Below are 17,042 nucleotides of genomic sequence, written 5' to 3'. Positions count from 1 at the left end.
AGGAACGGCCGTGGTTTCCTGGAGCAGTTGGTTCTTGGAGTTATCCCGTAGATTGAGCAGGGGCGGGGAAGGGGCTGTGCCCTTGAGTGGCGATGCAAGAGCGATGAGGCTGTCAGAGGGCAGCGAGCCGCTCCTCGTCAGTCTGAAATCCGGGGGGACACGGAGGTTTCAACCTTTGAAGCCCCCGTGTAGGTGAGTTAATCCTGGAAAGACGCGCGTGTGCGTGTGCGCGCGCCGGAGACGCGACGGGAGGAAACGAGAAGGCGTTTCTAAATGAAGCAGGCAGCCTCTCTGCGGGGAGAAGTCACGCTTCCACCCGGCGGGTGATTGTCACTTCTTGTGCTGGGGACAGGCACTGCCAACACAGGGACCTCCGCGCTCAGCCCTGACCCCGGGGCTGCGCAGCAGCAGACATCACCTTTGCTCTTCCCACTTGTGGACGGGGATGCTCCAACGGGATGAGGACAGGGATACCCGGCTGTGCCCAGGGCAGCCGCCTGCTCTGGGCACGGGGATGAGGCACGGTGACTTTCGTCACAGAATCATTAAGGTTGGAAAAGACCTGTAAGGTCATCACGTCCAACCTTGTCCCTGCGCTCTTGAGCAAAACAGCGCTTCCAAGGGCAGCGAGTTCTCTGCTGCCCAGCGCTCGCCGGGGTAAAAGCGCCACCGTGACATTAACACAGGGACTGAAGGACGTTTATGGTACCGGCGTTGTAAATTATCAGATAAAATGACTTCCTTTCACATTACTTGAATGTCGTTAAATAAAGCTAAAAGCCTCTGGAGTTCGTCTTGGCCGAGGAAGACGAAACGCGAGGCGGCAGCCAGCTTGGTGCGGGAATGAAATCAAAGCTGCCTTTTCGTGACCTAGGAGGGCCATGTCAACGTAAAGCCTTCCTACTCCTGTAGAACCCAGCCTTTAACTTCCAAAAACCTGTCGGCATCGCCTAAGGAGGGAGAAATCCCACGGGGGGGAGTTATTACTGTTCTCATTTGATATTAAGCCTTAATTAGACTCCGAGAGAGCTATACATCACGTAGGCTGTATGTCACATGTCGCGTCACGTAATGAATTTTTATTTGTTTTAAAACCTTGTCTTTAATTGCATCCCGAGCTCTCGCGCCTTCGCGTGCCCGCAGAGCATCCCTCAGCGGGGACCTCGCCGCCTCCGCTCGTGGCTGTGCCGTCCATCTCCCTCCAACCTCTGTTACGGGTATGCACACGCGTATATACACGCACACGTATGTGCGCTCCAAATTATTCTGTTCAGATCCCGACAAGCTGAAGATTATCGGAGCCCTCGCTGCCTGGGGAGGTTTAATGCCAGCCCATGGGAAGGATCGGGCTCTCCCCGTCTGTTTCCCTTCCTTGCCCCGGCGGAGCATCCCCTGGGAAACCCCGAGGGGTATCTGGGAAGGGAAACCGGGAGCGGGGATGCTGCTGAGCTGTCCCCCCACTTTCCTCGGAACCTGCCTCATCTCATCACGGTGTCTGACTGAGCGCGGGGCTGCCCAGACTCAGAATTCCCGAGCGGATGATTTTGGGGCGGTTTGGGATGGGTGGGATGGGAATGGTCCTGCCGGAGCTGGGGATGGGTGGGGGACATAGACCCCCTGCACCGAGGGATGGAGGGGTTTGGGGACGCCGTGGGTGCGTTCTCAGAAGAGGAGGGTAAGCAGGCAGGGGAGCGGGTGGCACAGAGCGGGGTGGTTGTAACCCCTGCCAGCACCGGGGCTGGGAGGAGAGATGCTGCTGGGGGAGCGAGGAAGAAGAGGGAGGTGGTTGGGTGGGTGGGGGAGATCTCCCATGGCAGAGTCTGCACCCGAGCGGTGACACAAATAGACACGGACAGACACACAGAGCATGTAAACAGGCACATGGGGAGACCATGTGCTGCTTCGCTGCCGGCGGTGGAGAGCAAGCCCGGAGCAAAAAGGCGCACGCCAGCCGAAAACACACACACGGCCACACACACGCACAGTTTTCCCACGGGGGATCTTGCCAGCTTTGCCTTCGTTTCCTGGAGTGCTCGGAAGGAAAAGGCAGAGAAGCGGAGCTGGAGAGGTGAACGACACCAACCGGTGACGGGAATGGTTCTGCACATCACGCTAAAAATAGTCCCCGGGACAAAAGTCGATGGCGGAGGGGGAGGAGGAGGAGGCAGCGCACAGATGCCGGCGAGGTCTGCCAGGGGTTCGGAAACCCGCACGTCGAGGAGGGAGCAGAAGGAGCCTCGTCGGGCCGTAATTAGAGCTGGTAATTTGCTCCAAGCAGCAATGAGGGAACCAAGCGACGGGCAGATTGGGAGGGAGCCTGCCCGGGCACATTACTCCCCTTCCTCTTGGGATGGATGCTCTGGGACATGGGAAGCAGCATGGAATTGGGCTGGGAACAGCTGGGCACTCTGCTTTCCCTTGAGGCGAGGCTTGGTTTTGATTTGGTTGGAAGAGGAAGGCTCCCCGCATCTCTGGGGCGCGGGGGGTAAGGGGGAGAAGGCAGGCAGGGGCTGGGATATGGGGAAGGCGCTCGGAAAGAGGCAAAGCCGAGGGAAAGAACCCCGATGGAGAAGGGAGAGGACATTTGCAGGGAGCAGAGGGCAGCAGGGGAGGGACAGGCAGCACGGAGAGGGAGCCAGAGCCAGCGCTGGAAGAGATGCTCCGGCCGGGGTGAGCTCCGTGAGTCCGTTCCATGGGTGGAGGAGCCGGCAAGGCGACGGCTAGGGAAGGAAAAGCATGCTGATGGGTTCGCAGCTGATGGAAATGGCCCCCCAAATCCCTGGGGAGACATCACCTAGTGGGATACAGGCTGTTTGTGGCCGTGTACCTCCGGGCAGCGGCCCGGGACCCAGAGGCAGGAGGCAGGAGCAAACAGCTCTGTATGGGGGAAACTGAGGCACGGACAGTGGCGGCAGGAGGGGTTTGGCAGGGTTAAGTTCACCTCTTCGCAGTGAGGAATGGGTAGGGACCTTGCGTGGGGCGCAGGGAGCCGTTCCCCATGGGATTTCTTATGCCCATCCTCTCTCGGCATCCTTCAAACACATCCCGGAGGATGCTGAGGATGTCGGTACGGCACCAAACACCCCCAACGCATCCCCCCACCCATGGGACCGGGCACAGTCCCGGAGATGGGCAGCGTGGTGCCATTTCGAGGGAAACCAAAGGTCTGAATGAGTTTTGGATTAGGTTTTCCCCCCTTTTTTTGCACGCTGGCGGGGGTCCATCGGCCAGCGGTAACCCAGGGCGAGGGCACCAGAGGGGATGCGATGGGGGACCGGACCAAACCTCCTCCCCGCTCGCCGACATCTGCCGTCGCACGAAGAAGGTGCCGGGAATTTCTCGCCATTTCAAAAGCCACGTTACTTGCAGGCTTTGCCTGTAAATGACTTTAATCTTCATAAGCCCCAAAAAGTAAAGCTGCTTATACGGCTGGAGCCTGGCGGAGTACTAGGAGGAATGGGGGGGGCAGATGCGGACAAGAGGAGGGGGGGGTTAGTCCAGCAGAAACGAAACCCTACACTGCATCAAGCCCCATCACATCCCCAAGGTCCAGGGATCAGCCCCAAAATGCATCCCCAGATCTTCCCCAGCCTGGCCCAAGCAGCTCCAAGGGTGGAAGATAAAGCCTGGCTTAAAGGAGAGTGTTGCCGCTATTTGGCAGCTTCATCGCTGTCACAACCTCGCCAGTTCTCATGGGGAGGGGATGGAGCCAAGCGACGCCCAGGCTGCTCATCCCAACTATGTGGGGACCCTGGGCAGAGACGGGGGGACTGTCCCCACTTTGTACCCTGCCAGGGGATCCCAGGACCCCCAGGGCGCTGCGTCCCCCCCCCAGGGCTGCATCCCACGGGAGCAGAGCCGGAGACAGAGGGGAGTTGAGGCGCGATGTGCCGCGTCCGTATGGAATGGTTTTTTTTTTATTACAGTTTTAATCTCACAGTCGGTAGCATTACATGAGAATAAAGCACTGGACAGGACTGGAAAAAAAGGCCTCTGGAGACAGCATGCAAACATTGCAACGAGTTTAAAGCAAAACAACCCAAAAAAAAGCGTCTCGCGGGGACGCGGCCGCGCTCTCCCGACCGGGCGGCGAGTCCAGCGTCTCCCCTTTAACCATCACTTCTGTCGTTGGGGTTTCCTTTTCGTGTGTCCGTTTCATTGGCTTATTTATTTTATTATTATTCTTCTTTTATTAACCTTCTTCTCTTTCTTTTTTTTTCTTTTTTTTGTTTTTTTTTTTCTTCTTTTAATTACATTAAAAAATAAGATTCGTACTTTAGTAAAACGCCCAGCGCTCAGCTGGGTCCTGCTTGAAATAATAAAAAACAACCAAAAAAAAAAACCAACCAACAAAAAACCCCCCCAAAACTGAGAAAACAAAAAACCCCCACCCCAAAATCCACCCCACCCCCCCAAAAAAAAAAGCCTGGGAGACCCAAAAAAAACCCAAAACCTGACCAAAAAAAAAAAACAAACCAAAACTGATTTGGAAGTTTGGAAGCGACCGGGAGAACTGGGGGGTGTGTGGGGAGCACCCCCGGGGCTCCCTTCCAGCCGCTCCGGGTGCCGGGGCCGGACAGGGGGGGGCTGCCCACACCCCGGTGTCCCCCGTCCCGGTGTGGGTCCCCCCTCCGGTTACCGGGGTGGGTGAGCCCCCCACCCTCACAGGTAGAGCTCCTTCTCTTTGATATGCACTAGCTGTTCGCGGAGCTGGTGGAAGGACGGCCGGTGGCTGGGGTCCAGGGTCCAGCACTTCTTCATCACCTCGTAGACGACGGCGGGGCAACCGTCCGGAGCATCCATCTTATAGCCCTTCTCCACGCGGGGTACCACGTCCTTCAGGGGCTGCGGGTAGAGGGGATGGGTTTCAGGACGTGGGGGTGTGGGTTCCCCCCTCGAACGGGGGTTCAGCCCCACCCCCCCCCCCAAAAAAAAACCAGCCCTGAAGCAAAAGGTGGTCCTCACTTACGATTCTCGGGTAAGGCACTCGCCCGAAGGAGTAGATTTCCCAGAGGAGGATCCCGAAGCTCCACACGTCTGACTTGGTGGAGAATTTCTGGAAGGGGGGAGAGAGGCTCCGTGAGTGGATCAGGCAGGGATGGGGGGCAGCAGATCATCCCCACCCTCAGGGCAGCTGGTTCTTGGGGGTCAGACAGCAGGAACTGGGGCTCCATCTCCACGTAGGCAGCCCGGGATGTGCCCAAACCTGGGCTGTGTCCCCTTCCCCACAGCACGGAGAACCCCCCCTGCTCCCTGTCCGCTCCCCCACCTTTTCTCTAAGTGCTTCTGGCGCTGTCCACTTCACCGGCAGCTTCCCCGTGTCCTGCGTGGAGGAGGCTTCCTTGGTCAGCCCGAAATCGCTGACCTTGGCGATGTTGTCCTCCGAGACCAGGACGTTCCTCGCCGCCAGGTCCCGGTGGACAAAGTTGTTGGCTTCCAGGTACTCCATGGCTTCACAGACGTCTCTGGTTGGGGCGGGAGGAGAAGAGGGTTAGCGAGGTGGCCCCAAAAGGCCGGTGGGTGCAGGTCAGGGCGGTGGGCAAGGCCAACCCGTGGTGTCTTGCTGCCGTACTTACAAGGAGAACTTCAGCAGGCAGTCCGCACCGAGGACCGACCGCCCGCGCGACCGCAGGTAGTCTACTAGGCTGCCCTGGAGGGATGGAGAGGGACGGTGCCATCAGGCTCAGCATCCCACCCACTGTCCCCTCCCACGGGGGGGCAGGACCCGGGGGGTCCCTCGGAGCCAGCGATGTCACCCCCAAACACCGCGGTGGCCCCAGGGAGACGTCACCCAAGCTGAGATGACCCAGCTGGGGCTGCCGGGGTGAAGCCCCGGGACCCTGGGGGAATGCTGGGGTGGGGGCAAAGGGGACAGGGCGGGAGGGCAGGTGCCCAGGGTGGGAGTCTCACCTTGGCCATGTACTCGGTGACGATGTAAAGGCCGCTCTTCTCCTCCACGATCACCCCCAGGAGCTGCACCAGGTTGCTGTGTCGGAGCTGCCTGCGCGGCGCGGGAGGGCTCAGGGCAGGGTTTTGGGGAGAAGGGGTGCTCCCACGGTCCCCGCAGGGCACTGGGGACCACCCGCATCCACTCGTACGGAGGGAGGTGCCCCCTCCCTCGCGTTGCCCCCCACTCCGGTAACACTCACGTCATCACAGACGCCTCCGCCAGAAAGGCTTGCGCTGTGGCATCGTTTTTAATGCACTTCACGGCGACTTTGTTCCCCCGGTAATCCCCCAGCATCACGTCTGCGGGCCAGGAGAGACAGGCACGGGAGGAGCTGGGAAGCATCCCAGCCTCCCGGAGGCCCCCCCACCACCCCGGGGGGGCTGCAGAGGAGCCCCCCCTGCCCTTAGGGCCACTGCGGCGCTGGAGACACGGGGCTCACCTCCGAATTCCCCTTTGCCAATGATCTGTAGCAACTTGAGGTCCTTCATGTTGAGGGCCCAGCCGCCTGCGGGGAGGTAAAGGAAGAGTGAGGGGAGGTCTGGGGGGGGGGTCTCCAGGAGCCAGGGAAGGGCCACGGCCACTCACTGCGGGAGAACTCGTCCTGCGCTGCCACCGTCCCCTCCATCACCTTCGGTTTGATGAGGCGGGTGCAGAGCCCGTCCGCGTCCGTGGTGTAATGCTGGTGGTGGTGGTGGGAGACGCGGGTGAGCGGCAGACCCGCCGCGGGCGTGTGACGGGGTGGTGGTGTGGGTGACACCCTGGGGTGGGGGGGTCCCCGCCAAGGCGATGCCGGGCTCTGGGATCCCACCAGGTGGCAGCACGAGGCTGCAGATGGGACCGGTGGGGGCTTGGGGGGGGGGGTGGGTGTCCCTGTCCCTCCCCCTGGTCCCTCTGTCCCCTGCGCATCCTGCCTTGCCCATCCAGCCACCCCCTCCAGCCTGCCCCCGTCCCCCCACTTGCCCCAGGGGTCTGTCCCCAGCAGCCCCAACCCATGGGGTCGGCAGAGAAGGTCCCACCACCTCCCGGGCTCCAGACCTGCAGCCCTACAAGCTCTGACCCATACGTGTCTCCTCCCTCCCAACCTCAAACCTATGGTCCCCAGGCTGGCCGAGGGGGACAGGAGCGGTGGCAGCTCCCTTCGGCAGGTGAGACCTCACCTCCACCAGCTGCATGAGGTTTTCAAAGTAGACCTCCTCGTCGATGCTCAGCTTGCTGGAGGAGTAAATGATGCGGTAGTGCTCCACCTTCCCCTCGCAGCTGACGCACAAGGTGTAGTCCCCGGGGTAGTTGGTGCTTTCCCGCACCAAGAAAAGCCCCGTCTCGGGTGGGTACAGCAGCCGCTCCGCCTGCTCCCGCGTGATCTTCCCGTGAAACCACCTGTGACGGGGCACGTAGGGCAGGTCAAGGACCGGGGACACGCTGGCCGGACCCCTGTGGGGCTGGGTTTGGGGGTAACGGGGACGTGGAGCGGCCTTCATCCCCGCCTGCACGGGGCCAGCTTGCCCGTGCTCCTCCTTGCCGCCCCCATCCACCCCATGACACAGCTCCTTCCACGGCATCCTGCTCCCCTCCTCCTGGTCCCCAACCCGGGACTCAGCCCATCCGCACACCCTTGGGGGCTTCCTCCCCACGGCAGCCCCAGCTCCTCCAGACCGGGGGACACCGGTGGCTCTGGGATGCAGCAGGGACATCAAAACCATCCATCCATCCGCCTGCCTATCTCCTATCGCCCCCGTACAGACACCGTTGCAATCCCCCTTCTTTCTCCCAGCGACCTTTTTAACCACAACTTTGGGTAAAAGACCCATTTTGAGGCGCAATCCAACCGTCCATCATCTTCCTGGCTCTGCAGGCAGCTCCAAAGGTGCTCCGAGCTTTTCCCAGCAGCAGTGAGCGGGTCCCAGATCAACGCTGCCGGGAAAGCCCAAGCCCCTGCCCCTTCTGCCTTTCAACCTTGCTACGCCCTCCGAGGGATGGGACACGGGGTCAACCGGGTCTTTGGCCTGACACGGTGGGGATGCTCCAGACCAAGCCAGCTCCCCCCAAAATTCATCTCGGGAGAGTCCCCGGCGGATACTCACGGCATGAGGCTGAGCTTGATCCCAGCTTTTACTCCTTCCCGCTTCTGCACGTAGTTAGCGGGGATGATGCCCTCCCGGCCCACCTTGTTCTTCGCCTTGTACCAGTTGGGATCCTATGGGGACAGCAGAGACGTCACCACGAGCCTGAGGCCCCCGGAGATGGCAGCAGCCCACCAAAGGAGCCCACGGGGGTGTCAGCGCTGTCCCTCCGTTCCCAGGCTGCGTGTCCCCAAGCACCCCGGCACGCCCCGCGTGGCTGCGGGCAGGGTGGGGTGCGCAGGGGACAGTCACAAAGGTCGGGGTCGGTGCTGGGGCCAGCAAACCCCGATGCTGGTGGCCCTGCCGGGCTCACTGCCATCCACCTCCCGGGCCGCTGGGCATCCCGGAGCCCCTCTCTTTGTCTCCCCCGACGCCGAGCGCAGCATCGCTCCCCGATTGTGAGCCTCTCCCCTCCCTCCTCCACCTCCCGGGAGGCACTCGAGACACTTACATTTTGGAGAAATCTTAACTAACGAGGCCGTGAATTAATTAACCGAACGCGCGGCCCGATTCCTGCCCTGCTGCCTCTGCGGGACTTCCAGCGGGACAAGGGGATCCCACCGGCACGGCAAACGCCGTGTTGCAGGATACAGGGATGCTCCAGGCATCCTGTGGAAATCCCGGGATGGGGGGGCGGCAGCAGCAGCTGGGGGGGGGACCAGGGGGCGGCGATGGCCTTACCTTGGTGACAGCGACAATGGTAAGGACGTCTCCTTTGCTGAAGGGCAGGTCCTGCTCAGCGGTACCGTGGAAGTTGTACTTGGCGATACATTCCGTACCGGATGGCCAAACGGCCTGACCGGGGAGAGGGGGACAGCGTCAGAGCCCGCCTGAGCACGTCTCCCACCCCCGGCCCCCCCGACCCATGGGGACTCCCCCCGCCACGGGCACGCGGGGCTCCCGTTCCTCTGATGCAAACCCAAACGGGATCCACTTAAACCAGAAGCAGCTTTGGGCAGCCCTGGGAGCTCAGGGAAAGTTTTTCAGCTGGGATGATGATGGGGAAGGGGGGGGACACACCAAACTGCCGGTCCCCGGGGTGCTGGCTGTCTGCAGGGGCACGGGGACAAGTGTCCCCATGTCCCTCCTCAGCCCTGGGGCCACCTCCGAAGCAGATGGAGAGGCTGGAGAGCCCGCTCCATCCCGGCCTCTCCTCTCCGCCCGGCACTTACCTGCATCCCTGACATCTTCTCAGGAGGTTGCGGGGCGTGAATCTCACAGCGGGGACACGTCACTTGGTACCATGAGACCCTGCAGGGAGAAAGGACGACTGAGGACCAGGCACGGCGCGGAGGGCTCTATAAGGACGGCGCACAGGGAGCAGCCTCCCAGCAAAGGATGCTCCCAGGGCCATGCAAGCATCTCTTCTACCACCAAGAAGGGAACAGGTCCTGTCCGAGGCGCTGCTTCCAAAATGTCCCCAAACTGATGTAAAAGTGGGAGCTCTGGGTCTGCTCAGCCCCTCCCGCAGCCGGGGACCGGACCGGCGCGGAGCTGCTCACCCGGATTATAAGGTATTCGCGTGGACACAGCTTCTTAAGAGAGGAGGTTTTACGTGCTGCGTGGTCACCACAGCGTCTGCATCAACGATCCAAGGGAAAAAGTACGGCACAGAGGGAGGGAGATGCTCGGGAATGGGAAGGGAGCAGAGACGAACTCCAGGAGCGGCTGGAGCCCGTTCCCCAGCCCGGGATGGTTACTGCACGGCGGCGGCTGGCTGGGAACCAGCAGCGAGAAGCTTGAAACCCTCTGCCCGGCACGCGTACGACTGCCTCTGCCTTGCAAAATCCCCCCAGCCTCATCCTGCGAAGCCTCCGCTGCCCATCTCCAGGGGCTGCCAGCAAGGCGGTTCACCATCCCTGCAGCACCAAGGGGGAAACTGAGGCACGGGGCGGCGAGGGGATCCAGCCAGCGCGGAGCAGCTCCCCCGAGCCCCGTGCTCACGCCTTGGTGAGCGTCCCGGTCCCCTCCCTGGCAGCGCCGGCAGCCACTCAGTTGGAGCCCCACTCTCCCACGATGCCTGGTGACCCACAGATGGAAACATCCAGCCCTGGGAGCTTCCCAGGCCCGGGATCCAAAAGAAATAAAAGAAATCTACTCCCTGCAGGATAAAACCCATCGGCACTCCGGGACATGGGAGCTCCTGCCGGTTCCTAAATCCCAGGGAGATGCACGGAGCAGGGCTGCCGTGCTCCCCACCGGCAGTGCCCCGAGGCCCCAGGCTGGGTCGCATCCTGCCCCGGCGCGTGGGAGGGGAACAAACCCGGCTTTATTCTCCCCGCTTCGACCCCCGGGAAGAGATGAAGTCACCGGCCCCGGCATCAAACCCGGCTTTCTTGGGCTGGGGCACCGGGGTCGCGCCGGGCTGGGGGCACGGAGCGGGATGTGCGGGATGCAGGCAGGGCATCCCTGCCCGCGCGCCCCAAAATCACCCGGGGAATTATTAACTCATTGCGTTGATTCGGGGCCACCAGCGGCCACCACTCCCAAGCCTGCTGTCAGCAACTGTCAGCAGCTCAAAATATTTTGGGAAGGAGGAACTGAAACGAGGGGCAAGGCCGGCAGAGATAGGAGGAGGAAGAAGATAAGGGGCAGAACCGTGGGGAAGAAGAGAGCGGGTGCGAACGCTGCTCCATTTCCACGGCAGCCGTGCCCTGACCCCTGCGGAAAAGGCGTCACGCTGCCACCACCTCCCTCACCTTTCCCCCGAGCGGGGACACGCCACAAGTCGCTTTATTTTTGGCATCAGAGAGGAGAAATCGAGGCTCAGACACTCCCCCTAAGGACAGAGTTTGGGGACCCGAAGCTGAGCGCTGGGGTTTCCAGTGAAGCCCATCACCGCAGCGTCTGGGCCCCGTGCGTCGGGTCAGTTTTCTTCCCAGCCGTTCCTGGGGCTGTTGGTGAAGAAAAGCCCCTCGAGACGGCACCCAAACCCAACTCGATGGCATCCATGAGCCTGGGGATGCTGCCACGGAGGTGGCCGGGACCCAAGGGTGAGCAGCGCTGGGTGATACCGGACCCGGAGAGCACCAGCCAGGAAGGCAGCCCCCCAAAACGGCCCCGGCTCGAACTCTCTTCGTTTTCAAGCTGATTTTCGGTTACATCCTGAATTTACACCCAGTGCGGAGCAAAAATTTCAGCGCAGGGTCCGGATACCGCCAGTCCGAAACGCAGCCCAGGAAAAATAGGGAATAAACTACACATCAGTCCGTAGCGGGGTTCGGCTAAAGCCTGGAAGGAGCTGGTTTAAGAAGAGGTGCTCCTGCGGAATTTTCCATCGCCGGGGGTTTCGGCTCTGTTCTCCATCCGGCACCCCGTGGGGATGCTGAGCAGGAGCCGGCCCCGGGTGTTGCTCAAGGAGCCGCTCGTCTCCAAAACGCTGAGTCAGCGTTTCCCACTGGGCCAGGCACTCCAACGCCGCTATTTTAAAATAACCCAAGGAGAAAAAGCAGCAGGATGGAGGTTTCATCCGAGATGTGACTCCAGCCGGAAAATCCTGGCTGAGCTTTGCCCACCGGAGCCAGGTCGGGATGCTGGGAGGCATCACCTGGAAGGGATGCCCAAGGGTCCATCCCCAGAGCGCAGCCCTTCCGGAGGCTGGAAAAGCCATTTTCCACCCCACATGAGAGCCGGATCTTTCCAGTCCCGAAGGCCGGTTGTTTGGGCTTTCAGCTCACGAATGTCACCAGCATTTATGTTTTATAAATGCAGAGAGGATACAAAATTTATAGCCTGCCTTTGGGCTTTCGAGCCTTTATAAGGAGTATTTTTTTTTCTCTTTTAACGAGGAAACTGTCCCAGCAAACCCCACCAAGCGGAGCACGCTCCAGCCGGTCCCAGCATTTTTACCTTCCCGGACCACGGACATTCGTGGCATCAGACGGTGACATTGTTATAAATATAGCACAAGAAATTTGCTTATCAGTTTTACGGGGGAAGGCGGTTAACGGCACCGGGAACTGCCCTTCGCAGAGCCCCTGACGCCCCCTTCTATATTTCGGTGCAGACCTCCTTCCTCCCGAGGGTGACTTTTAAGCAGCAGCCTGATTATTTTGTTTTTTTTTTTTTCTTTAATCGTTACCTAATTTCTGCCTCAAAGCTGAGGCTTTCCACAGCGGAGGAAACCACACGCCCCCGAGAGCACCGAGCTCCGGGGCCGCTGCCAACCGGCCCCCCGAAGGCACCGCTGCCTGCGGTGGCCTCATGTGACAGCCGGCGGTTCCTGCCGAGCGCGTCACTCGCCGTCACCCAGGCTGGCCCCAACCTCGTGCCCGCGTTCGCTTCCGCCGTCCGGGCTCATCCCTGTGGGATGCCGGGTTGGGAAAAGGATGCGGCGATGCCGGCACGGATCCAGAGCCTACAGGCGGCATCCCCTGCCTTCCCCGCCGGAGAGCTCCGGGAAAACACCGGCATCGCCCCGTCTCTCCTAAAGCAGAGGTGCTTCCCCAAGGATGATGCGTAGCAGCAGAAGTCAGCTTGAAAAAAATAAATAATAATTAAAAAAAGTAGGCAGGGAGCAGCCCAACCAACTCGGTGGAGCCGAGCGCCGGGTTCGGCTCTTTCCAGCCCTGCCAGGCGAGGGTTTCGCTCCCTGTGGATACTCCCCATCCCCAAAGAGGGGCTCCAGAAAGCAGCCGGGCCGCACGGAGGAACCCACCAGCCTTTTCTCCGCCGAAAACCACCTCCGTTTCTTCCCCACCCTCCGCCTGTGCATCCTTCGAGCCGCTCCGCTCCGGCACCCCGGTGAGGAACCTCAGCCCCACGCTGCACCCCGAGAAGGGCCGGGGTATGTGCTGGTCCCCCACCAGCCCCACTCCTGGACTCCCCTCCGGGAAGGCCGGCTCGGCGGCCAAGAGCCGGGGAAGGCGGGCAGGGCTGGTACGGCAGGTACCTTTGCCGCCCTGATATTCCAAAGGGCAGCGGGGAAACGAGCCGAGGGAAACCTTTCCTCTCGTTAATCACCAGCATTTCCTCCTCCTGCCAAAATCGTGCTGTGCCAAACCCGCAGGCAGGCTGGGACCGGTGCCCGGCGGGGGAGAATTTGGGACCCCCGGACCGAAGAGCATCGCCACCGTGGGATGGGTTGGGGGAAAGATGCCGCGTTTGCATTTCAAATCCAATTAACCGGAGGGCAACGGGGAGCCGACCCTGCCCAGCGCCAGCTAAGGACGATTCTATTTTAAAGAAGAGTTTAGTCGTAGATGGTAGGAAAGCGTCATTCCCGTTGGAAATAGGTGTGTGGGTGCCATCCGCATCCAGCCCGCTCCGCTCATCCATCTCACCCTCACCGAAACATCTCCCAAGGCTCACCAACCCGACCTTCTTCCAACTTCAAACAAAAACAAAACCAACACACAACCCAAAAAACAGACAACATCCTCACTCTCTCCAAAAGATCTTATCGCCTGTTATTACAAGTAACACCTACGATTACTATAATCGAAAGAAAAACGTTCCTCCTTTATCTCATCAGCGAGCCGGCTGCGCTCGCAGGGAGGGTTTCGCTGCTGCTCCCCCGACCCAGCCTCGACTGGGTGCCCCGCCGGAGGAAAGCGGGGCGGGGGTGTCTTCCTTTTTCTCTTTTTTTTTTTCTTCTTTTCAAAAGAAAAAGAGAAGATGTTGCCGTTCAGACCGCAGAAGGTGCCTGGGGGATAGTCGGAGGCACGGGGAGGCCTGGAGAGATGCTCCCGGCCTCCCCATCGCGAGGGGCTTTTCCTGGTCCTCCTCTTTCCTACAAAAAACCTCATCAGGGTGATTTTTTTTTTCCCCGCCTCGTTACCCCACAAATGGCCCCAGCATCCCCTTCCTGGGTCTCGGAGGGTGTCGGGGCGTCCCCAGGGACGGGCACGTGGTGCGGAGAGGAGCGGCTGCCGGTGAAGCCGCCCCGGCGCGGGCTTGGGGCACGCCGGGATGCGGTTGAAAGGGTTTTTTGCAAACACCCAAACCCAAAAAGACGGGGTGGGGAGGGGGGGAGGCAGCGGTCGCAGGGCGAAGCGCACCCCAAAGTCTCCGGGTTCATGGGGATGGCACCCTGGGGGGGCTGATCCCGGTGCTGCTCCCCACCACGAGGCTTTGCTTCATCACCACCATCCCGCCGACGCCCAGCGAGGGCTGGGAGGACGTGGACCTCCCGGGGATGCTCCGGAAACCTCCTGCATCCCTCTGCCGCGCTTCCACGGATCTCTCCGGCCGCTCGCCGCCTTGCCAGGATCCGGTGGGAACAAACGCCATGGGAGCGTGGGGGGTGAGATCCCCTCTGTCCCGGGAGGAAGGCAGCCATCCTCCTCCTCCTCCCGCTCCCCGGTCCTCGCACCTTTGATTTTAATTTTAATTTTGTTTTTTTTTTTAGGGTTTTTTGTTGTTTTTTTTTCCGTGCGATGGCACAGCCCCTTTCGCTCTCGATAAACCTCCGAGCAACAGTCGCGGCTATAAATAACCCGTCACCGCCTTATTGACCGAAAAAATGAAATAAAGAAAAGAACGAACTAAAAAGCGCTACCAGCCCCTTTTGACGCCCGCACCCACCTCCCTCCTTCCGCCCCGACTGCTCCCAAAAACCCCACCGGCACTTCGGGGCTCGGCCTCACCGTACCCCGACGGCCCCGGGGCCTTTGTATGGGCCGGAGCGGGGGGAAGCGGTGGCAGCCCCGTTACCGGGTAGCGGGTTTGGGGGTGAGGCCACAGCCCCCCCCCCCCCGCCCTGCCCCAGGGGATGCTGCTGGGGTCCCTCTCCCCACCCGGCGGGAAGGATGCGGCCCCCCCCGGGTTGGGGCGGCGATGGGCTCCCCGGGGCGGCCCTCGACGGGGTCACCCCCCCCGCTCAGGCGGCACAGAGGCGGCCGTGTGTGTGTCCCCCCCCCCGCAGCCCCGGCCCGCCCCGCAGGCCCCATTGTCTGGGCTCCGCCGCCGCGCTGCCCGCCCCGCTCCCCCCGAACACCGGGGGGGATACCGGGGGGGGGGGGGGTGGGTGGGCGAGCACCCCCGCCATGTCCCCGTGTCCCCTCCCCGGGCAGCGCGGGGCGGGGGGGGGTCTCGGGCGCGGCGCGGGGCCGGGGAGCGGTACTCACCTCCCTCCGGGCAGGGGGCTCAGCCCGCCGCCGGCTGCTCCATGCGGCGCTGCCGGGGGCCTCCGGGCTCGGCTGGGCCGGCGGGGGGGCGCGGGGGGGGGGCGGAAGGGGCGGAGGAAGCCCGAGCCGCCGGAGCAGCCGCCGCCGCCGCCCGGCGGGGCCCGAGCCCCGGTGCGGCGGGAGAGGCGGCGCGGCGGGGTGCGGGGAGGGGGGGGGGGGGTGTGTAAGGGGGGGGGAGCGGCGCGTCCGCCGCCCACCTCGGGCCGGGCGAGGGGCGCGGGGTGCGCCCGGGGCGGCGGGGCCTGCTGGGAGGAAGCGGCGCCCGGAATCGGAGCGCCCCCAGCAGCGCGCCTGCGCCGGCTCGGCTCGGCTCGGCTCGGCTCGGCTCGGCTCGGCGGGGCACGGCGCGGCGCGGGGCCGCCACCTGCCGGGGGCCGCCGCGCCGCCACCCGCCCCGCGACCCGCGCCGGGACCCGCCCCGAGCCGTGCTGCCGGCCCGCAGCCCCCGGCCCGCGCTGTCCCCCGGGCCCCTGCGTGCGCCGGGGGTGGCTGCTCGGTGGGTGCTCGCCTGGGTGCCGAGCAGTACTCAAATAATGCTAAAACAATGCTAAAATGGTAAAAAAAACCCCAAACCCTTGCGAAATGATAGTAATCAACCGATAACAAAATGCGAAAATGGCAAAATTAGAATAGAATAGATGACGTAACAGAATGCAACAGAATGCAACATCATATCATACCATATCATAACATATCAACTCATAATACAATATATCATAATATAGCATATATCATGTCATAGATCGTATCATAATATAATATGATATATCATACCATAATATGTCAACTCATAATACAATATATCATAATATGTAATATAATATAATATAACATAATATAACATAATATAACATAACATAACATAATATAATATAATATAATATAATATAATATAATATAATATAATATAATATAATATATCATGTCATATATCGCATAATATAATAACATATCATAATATACCATAATATAATATATCAACTCATAATATAATATAATATAATATAATATAATATAATATAATATAATATATCATGTTATATATCGTATAATATCATATCATAATATAGTCTATCATACCATAATATAAAAACTCATAATACAATATATCATAATATATAATATAATATAATAAATATAATATCTCATAATACAATATATCATAATATATATCATATCATAATATAATATGTCATATATCATACCGTACCATACCGTACCATACTGTATCGTATCATATCATATCATATCATATCATATCATATCATATCATATCATGTCATATCATATCATATCATATCATATCTAGATGATCTTTAAGGTCCCTTCTAACCTGAACCGTTCTATGATTCTATGATTCTATAATATCAACAATAATGATGATGATGATGATGATGATGATGATGATGACGGTGATGACGGTGATGGGGGTGAGGGTGGGGGGGTCTGGCTGCAGCGAGGCAGGCGGAGAGCAGGGCTAGCCCCGGGCGGGACACCTCCCGGCCGTCTCCCACCCCGGCTGGCCGCAGCACCTCAGCATCTTCGGGGTGCGGGAGGGACAGCAGCACCCCGCCGCAGGCAGCTGCCCGGGCCCTGGGCTCTGCTGCCTGCCTGCAAACGCGGTTTTGGTGTCCGGCTCTGTTCCGGCAACTGAACAGGGTGGAAAGATGGATGGGAAAGAGGAAACGGCGTTTGGGCGCCCTGCCACGTTTCCCTATCTCCCGCCACGCTGGTCCCTATCTCCCGCCACGCTGGTCCCTTGGGATGGTTGGGTATCATCGGCTCAACCCCCAGCGCACCCGTACCCCGGGGAAGGGCTCAGGCTCATGGGTGCTGGGGCAGGGC

The 17,042-nt window shown here is 60.3% G+C and overlaps 1 protein-coding gene across 2 annotated transcripts; it reads right to left on the bottom strand.

Annotated features, from left to right (window-relative positions):
• Positions 1 to 4,440: 4,440 nt before the first annotated feature.
• CSK (C-terminal Src kinase) lies at positions 4,441 to 15,187 on the bottom strand. Of its 2 annotated transcripts, XM_059823871.1 has the most exons (14): positions 15,138 to 15,187; positions 9,243 to 9,321; positions 8,752 to 8,865; positions 8,032 to 8,144; positions 7,108 to 7,327; positions 6,536 to 6,629; positions 6,390 to 6,455; positions 6,150 to 6,249; positions 5,911 to 6,001; positions 5,577 to 5,650; positions 5,366 to 5,465; positions 5,270 to 5,323; positions 4,970 to 5,056; positions 4,441 to 4,845 (listed from the first exon to the last, which is right to left on the bottom strand). In XM_059823871.1, exons 2-14 carry the CDS (start codon positions 9,255 to 9,257, stop codon positions 4,663 to 4,665), a joined length of 1,311 nt encoding a protein of 436 aa, XP_059679854.1. In that variant the 5' UTR covers positions 9,258 to 9,321; positions 15,138 to 15,187; the 3' UTR covers positions 4,441 to 4,662. The 2 variants fall into 2 exon arrangements, with proteins under 2 accessions (XP_059679854.1, XP_059679853.1); XM_059823870.1 differs by having other exon boundaries at positions 5,270 to 5,465.
• Positions 15,188 to 17,042: the final 1,855 nt, after the last annotated feature.

Source organism: Gavia stellata, chromosome 13, assembly GCF_030936135.1.
Source record: "Gavia stellata isolate bGavSte3 chromosome 13, bGavSte3.hap2, whole genome shotgun sequence".
Classification (NCBI taxonomy): Eukaryota; Metazoa; Chordata; class Aves; order Gaviiformes; family Gaviidae; genus Gavia; species Gavia stellata.
This window is presented reverse-complemented; position numbering and strand designations above follow the sequence as displayed.

Coding starts and splice junctions, on each gene's coding strand:
- CSK (XM_059823870.1), bottom strand. Junction 6,250..6,389: donor TGGCAAAGGGGAATTCGGAG/GTGAGCCCCGTG, acceptor CCTGGCCCGCAG/ACGTGATGCTGGGGGATTAC. Junction 4,846..4,969: donor GAGTGCCTTACCCGAGAATC/GTAAGTGAGGAC, acceptor CTCTACCCGCAG/CCCCTGAAGGACGTGGTACC.